The 5849-nt window shown below is 47.2% G+C and overlaps 1 protein-coding gene across 1 annotated transcript; it reads left to right on the top strand.

The window, feature by feature from the left end:
- Positions 1–395: 395 nt before the first annotated feature.
- On the top strand, positions 396–5602 carry FGF4 (fibroblast growth factor 4). Its single transcript, XM_068945410.1, has 3 exons — positions 396–693; positions 1262–1365; positions 3093–5602. Exons 1-3 carry the CDS (start codon positions 399–401, stop codon positions 3267–3269), a joined length of 576 nt encoding a protein of 191 aa, XP_068801511.1. The 5' UTR covers positions 396–398; the 3' UTR covers positions 3270–5602.
- The last annotated feature ends 247 nt before the right edge of the window (positions 5603–5849 follow it).

Here is a 5849-nt window from a genome sequence, read left to right as displayed (position 1 = left end):
TGTTAAGCATCTAGGGGTGATAATGTGACTTTGGGCTAACCCGGAGGGCTGCAGCAGACAGCAGTAGGTGGTGATGTAATAGGTACCAACGCACATGGATATATAAATATCGTGGCTAGGGCTGAAGCGCTATGGCTGAGCAGCTACCGAAGAAGCCGGGCACTTCAGACAAGACTCCCGGGGTGGGGATCAAGTTCAGGAGCCCTCGCTCCCGGGATTTCCTCTCCATGCAGCCCGCCCGGGGCAGCCGCGCACCCTCGGCGGACTGAGCGCGGGGCTCCCCGCGCCCGTCGGGGGCTTCTTCCCCGCCGTGACCTCGCTCTGAAGTGGGAGCTGGGGGGCGAGGGCGGCCGGGGAGCCAGCGGCCGGCGGCCCGGGGCGGCGCGCCGCTAGCCGGGATGCCTCTCGCCGCGGCGCTGCTGCCGGCGCTGCTGCTGGGGCTGCTGTGGCCGGGCGCGGTGCGGGGCCGCCCGCCGCCGGGCCGCCCGCCCGCCGCCGGGCCCCGCCAGCGCCGCTGGGACGCGGCGCTCTTCGCCCGCTCCGTGGCGCGGCTGCCGGCCGAGCGCCGCGACGGCGACTACCTGCTGGGCATCAAGCGGCTGCGGCGCCTCTACTGCAACGTGGGCATCGGCTTCCACATCCAGGTCCTGCCCGGCGGCCGCATCGACGGCGTCCACAGCGAGAACCGATACAGTAAGCCGGCGCCGTCCGCGGGCGCGGAGCGCAGCGGCTCACCTGCGCCGCCGGGCCCTGTGCGGTGCGCGCGCTGCGGGGCCGCCGAGGCGCCCGCCGAGCTCCGCCGGGCTGCGCGCTGCCCCGCCGCCGCCGAGCTCCGCCGCCGCCACATCTGGGGCCGCGCGGCTCCGCGGGGCCCGGGCCCGGCGCCCCCGAGCGGGGAAGCATCTGCCAGGGACTTAACCCCGTGGCCCCGCGGCTCCGACACCCAACTGAAACAATACGGTCGGGCAGCGGGGGGGTGTAAGCCGCACGCTGACAAATGTTTCGTTCGCCCCCAAGCACACGCTGGCTTATTTTAACCCGGGGGGGGATGCAGGGGGGCAGAGTAAAAATAGCTGCTTAGCCAAAAGAAGAGAGGACCCAGCATGGGGTGGGGGAGTGCGGTGCGGCCAGGGGTCTGCGGCCACCCACAGCAGCACTGGGCGCAGGGACCTGGACTGTTTTGGGGCACCGGGGCTGGGAGCCTCCCGGTGAGTGTGGCGCATGACCCTTAGTCCCCCTGACTCGTGTGTCTCCTCCGTAGGTCTGCTGGAAATCTCTCCCGTGGAAAGAGGAGTGGTGAGCATATTTGGTGTGAAAAGTGGACTCTTCGTGGCCATGAATAGCAAAGGCAGACTCTACGGATCTGTAAGTAGCCACCAGGCATGTGCTTGGGGAGGGGGCTGTAGCCAGCTGGGGTGAGAGGTGTGCACAGCACTGGAAGCTGCCCAAGCCCCATCCCTGCCCTGCCTGGGCCAGGCATGCAGAGCAGTCCTTGCTGCCTTGCCAAGGGAACATGCGCTGCCCAGGGATGCTGAGCTCACTGAGCTTTTGATGTAAACCCACTCCTTGCGTTTCCAGCCCTTCCTTGGTTCCGTCATAAAAAATAAATTCATTCAGCCATGGCTATCCATCTTGCCTAGCATGTTCCTCAACAGAGCAAGTCCCTTTGTGCAACAAGCCCCGTGCTAGCCACAGTCCTTATCTTTCTTATGTTCAAATATAAACAGCTTTAGGCAGCTATGGCAGTCCCTCACCCATATCTCAGAGGGCACTTGAAGTTGTGATCAGCCAGGCCCCCATATACGATTCTTTATGACATGATAAAAAAGTGTCTGCAACATACCTTTTTTCATCACTTCTTGTTCATGCTTTTGGTTGGAGAGTCTGTTTCTGATGAGCGTTCAGCATCTTCAGAGGTCAGGCTTATAGATATAAGATGGCAGATCTGTTAGGAGACAATACAGATCTTTTTTATATTGAATCTTGGGAACAAATAGTTAGAGGCATCTTTTAAAACCCAGTTGAGTTTGACAATAACAGTGGAGGTCTTTGCCCATTTCAAGCTGTCTTTCTGCTTTTGAGTTCACTTCTGTATAAGCTACTGTGGTCAGCGTCATTTCAACCCCACACTCCTGAATCTCCTTCCCTACCCACAGCTTTTCTATTTCGTATCTCTCATGAATGTTTTGAAGGAACTTGGGCCGAGAAGGGCCCAACTATATCGGAGCTGACTAGGGTATTTTCACCTAAATGAAGACATGAAGCATCCAGAATGATGCTGTGGCATCAGTTCTGTCACAGACGATTTTGGCTTTAACTACAAGCTAGGTAGGATCAGCATCAAAGTGCAATAGTTCCTTTTGCATCATTTCTTATGAAGGTGTTATGCTTTTCTAGTGTCCTGGACAAAGTAATCCCCTGGCAGGCTGAGACCTATCTTACAAAACCCTTGGCTTTTGCCCAGAAATGGTAGAGATTAGTTCTTTTGTTACTCTCCAGATAACACACCTGTAGCACCTGTCCCTCTTCGTACTTGCCTATGAAACCACATCACTGGAAGTGAAGAGCCTCTCAGACAATTTATTGCTGGTTGGACAGCTACTGCTTTGGGAAGCTGGTAAACTCATCACATGCAGACTCAGGAATATCAGTGGACCTATGCATTTTAACAGGGGCACATGGGCGTGGGTTACAATTCATCGCTCTCATTGTCCCAGCATCTGTTATATCTCTCTCCTCACTAACAGGAAAAGGGCACTGACCAAATTAGAGAAGCAGGGCAGCAGATCAGGGCTCTGCCCTTACTGCCCACGCTGTTAAAATGTGCCCCTTTTCCCCTAGAGTGCAGACTTCGCTACGGGGCATCCTTCCCGGCACAGCTCCAGTGTAGATGCCTGGCCTGGACATGGGCATCCTCTGAATGCTGAGTGTCATTTGAAGCTTCATTTGGACAAACACTTCAAAAGCTAACTAACAGGGGGAAAGTCAGCTGCGTGTTTTCCTGCAGCACACCTACTACACCTGGTAGCAAGAATATGTCCACACCTGATGTTTAAAATTCCTTCTCTCTCATTCTTTCCTTTTCATTTCAGACCCACTTCAATGATGAGTGCAAATTCAAAGAGATTCTCCTGCCAAACAACTACAATGCTTATGAATCCAGGATTTATCCCGGGATGTACATAGCCCTGAGCAAAAATGGAAGAACAAAGAAAGGCAATAAAGTATCTCCGACAATGACAGTAACACATTTTCTTCCTAGAATCTGAGACATCTCCCTTCAGACCTACCTCAGCATGGGGGAAGACAGAGAATGCATTTGGGGAAAAGAAACATGGTGCACTTTTACTGGAGAGTTTTATGCAAGAGTAGGTGTAAGATATTTAAATTAATTATTTAAATATGTATATATTGCCACAAAAGTAATTTATAGTTCTGATTTTTTTTTTTAATTTCTGAAAGCAAAACAAACCTCCAACCCAAGCTATTTCATTTCATTGTGCAACAGTAGAAGAACTTCTGCTCTGTGGTTTATTTAATTCATTTTTAAGTTATCACAGGTGTGCTGCTATTACATGTTCTAAAATAAGTGAAATTCAATTCCGATATTACAATGTTTTGCACTGTTTGTGTGTTGTACAGTGTCTATTGTTGTACACGTATGTGTTTGTTATGGTGGTTTTGCTCTTCTTTGTGTGTTTTTAAAACCCCCGTGATTCCCAAAGAAGGTCTTAGTCTTTGAAAATGAGCTGTATAAACCTTTCCAAGTTCTGATGCTAGCCTGTAGCCACACACAATGTCTGACCTCCTTTGTGCAGTGTTGCTATTTCATTGAACCAGTATCGGTTTACCTCTGGTACAGAAAGTGCAGCGTTGAAGAGCTACCCCACAAATCTGTTTTTAGATCTGCCAGTGCTGAACTCTGAACTTTCCTGCAGTCAGTCTTCCCAGAGCTACTAGGCAGCAGAGAGGCTTAAACAACTATATAAACTCAGTGGGGTTTTAAAATTTCCGTTTAGATAAATAGGGGTAGACAATCTTTTGTGGCCCTTAACTGAAGTGTATATGTGATACGATTGCTTTGCATTAGGCTAAAAAAAAAGTATCTGTGCCTCCCCCAATGAACACACTGTGAAATATGCTACTATGAGCAAATTATACCTTATTCAAATCAAATTCCCTCTCATATTTGGAAACTATATTGATTTTTCAAAGTCTGTGAAACACTATAGTACTCATAAGTTTTTGAAAAGCAAAATCATTTGCTGGTTCTTAAGAAACAAGTTCTGTAGATAGAATTTAGATTGATTTCAGGTAATTGAGGTTGTTCTGTACTATTTATTATTTTTGGTGCAGTACTTGGATGGAGAAATATGCTGCTTTCTTCTACGTCTCATTCCCTGACAAAGTTGATTAATTTCTACCTCACTAACGCTTGAAGCCAGTCTCCTTACAAAATCTGCATGGAAGGTACATGCTTTCCTGCGTGGTCTTATAATTCTGGAGGAGGGCCAGGGGGAACAATCCTTGTAATCCCAAATCTTTTTTTTTTCCATATGTAGCCAAAAGTATTCAAGATAGAGTTGGTTGCGTCCTATTTGAGCCTTGTCACGTTTGAGCTATATTTACCCCACGATTTACTTTTAGTAAGGATAATCATGGTGAAAATATTTGCAGACAGCTGTCAGGCTGCAGTACTATATCGTCATCAAGTAACCCTATATTTTTCTTTATATATTTTGCACGTGTAACTCATGTCTCTAAAGCAAAGAAGGAAAAGACAGGTTTGATTATGGGGGAATCACAAAAAGGATCCTTTACTTTTGCATTCTTTCTTTCATTTCTTTAAATGATATATTATCTTTGTGACATCAACACATTAAGTTGTAACTGGGACTAAACACAATGTGTAGTGAATTAAAAGATGTTTACAGATCATCTTCCAATTTAAACTAATTATTTTTAACTACATGCAAATCTCAAGGCTGCAGGTAATTTGAGTTTGGCTTTTTTTTCTTTTTACATTCCTATTCAAAAGTTTTTGTTCTATTGGAATCATATAGACTTGCCTACTTACAAACGACCTTGAAGACAAAATCTGCTCACCAAAGTTCAGTAATATCAGAGTAGAGCAGGACCAGACCTCAAGCCAGCTGCTGTCAAAACAGAAATAACAATTTAAAAAAGTGGAGTCAAATCAAGAGAGCGCCTAGGAAATGTCGTGCCTAAGGATTTTTTTTTCTGTTATTTGGGGGATTTCTGTACTTTCTGTGTTTCCTATATGTGAGCGATCATCATGTAACTATCACCACTACCTCTGACAACTGATGATTTTGTTCCAAGTTTCAGACAGCAAAACCAGATCACGAAGGATTTGCCTGGGAATGGTTCTTTGTCACTTTTCACTCCCTTGAAATCCAAAACTGACAGCCTCACACAAGATATATTCAGAGGTAGTAGTTGTAACGTTGAAATATTGTGATAAAACCTTGATAACAATGTTACATGGTATGAGCTTTCACCATTTACCAGAATCTGTCTGTAGTTTTATACAGGTACTGTTCAAGACTGTGGTGTATGTGCTGTGCACACTTAAATGCATAATAAATGATAAACGTTTACAACATATGGCACCCTCGCATTGATTTTAACTATTTAGAGTGGAATGCATCCTGCAATGAAAGACAAAAAATGCTATTTCAGTTTTGCAAAGGCAGGGGAGCCTTTGCATCTATGCCAGCTCCTTTAAGAATGCCAATCTGAATTTCTTACTCAGCTAAAATTCACCCGGATAAAGTTGGAATTTGTCCAGGAAAGCCCAGATTCATGAACTTGATTATAAATCCACA

This window comes from Struthio camelus, chromosome 5, assembly GCF_040807025.1.
Source record: "Struthio camelus isolate bStrCam1 chromosome 5, bStrCam1.hap1, whole genome shotgun sequence".
Lineage (NCBI taxonomy): Eukaryota > Metazoa > Chordata > Aves > Struthioniformes > Struthionidae > Struthio > Struthio camelus.
The sequence above is the reverse complement of the archived record's forward strand: the minus strand, read 5'-3'. Positions and strand labels throughout refer to the sequence as shown.

Bases quoted from the DNA above. Each gene is read 5' to 3' on its own strand.
- FGF4 (XM_068945410.1), top strand. From the start codon at position 399: ATGCCTCTCGCCGCGGCGCTGCTGCCGGCGCTGCTGCTGGGGCTGCTG. The intron at 694-1,261 runs GTAAGCCGGCGC...TCTCCTCCGTAG, and splicing joins CCACAGCGAGAACCGATACA to GTCTGCTGGAAATCTCTCCC. The intron at 1,366-3,092 runs GTAAGTAGCCAC...TTTTCATTTCAG, and splicing joins AAGGCAGACTCTACGGATCT to ACCCACTTCAATGATGAGTG.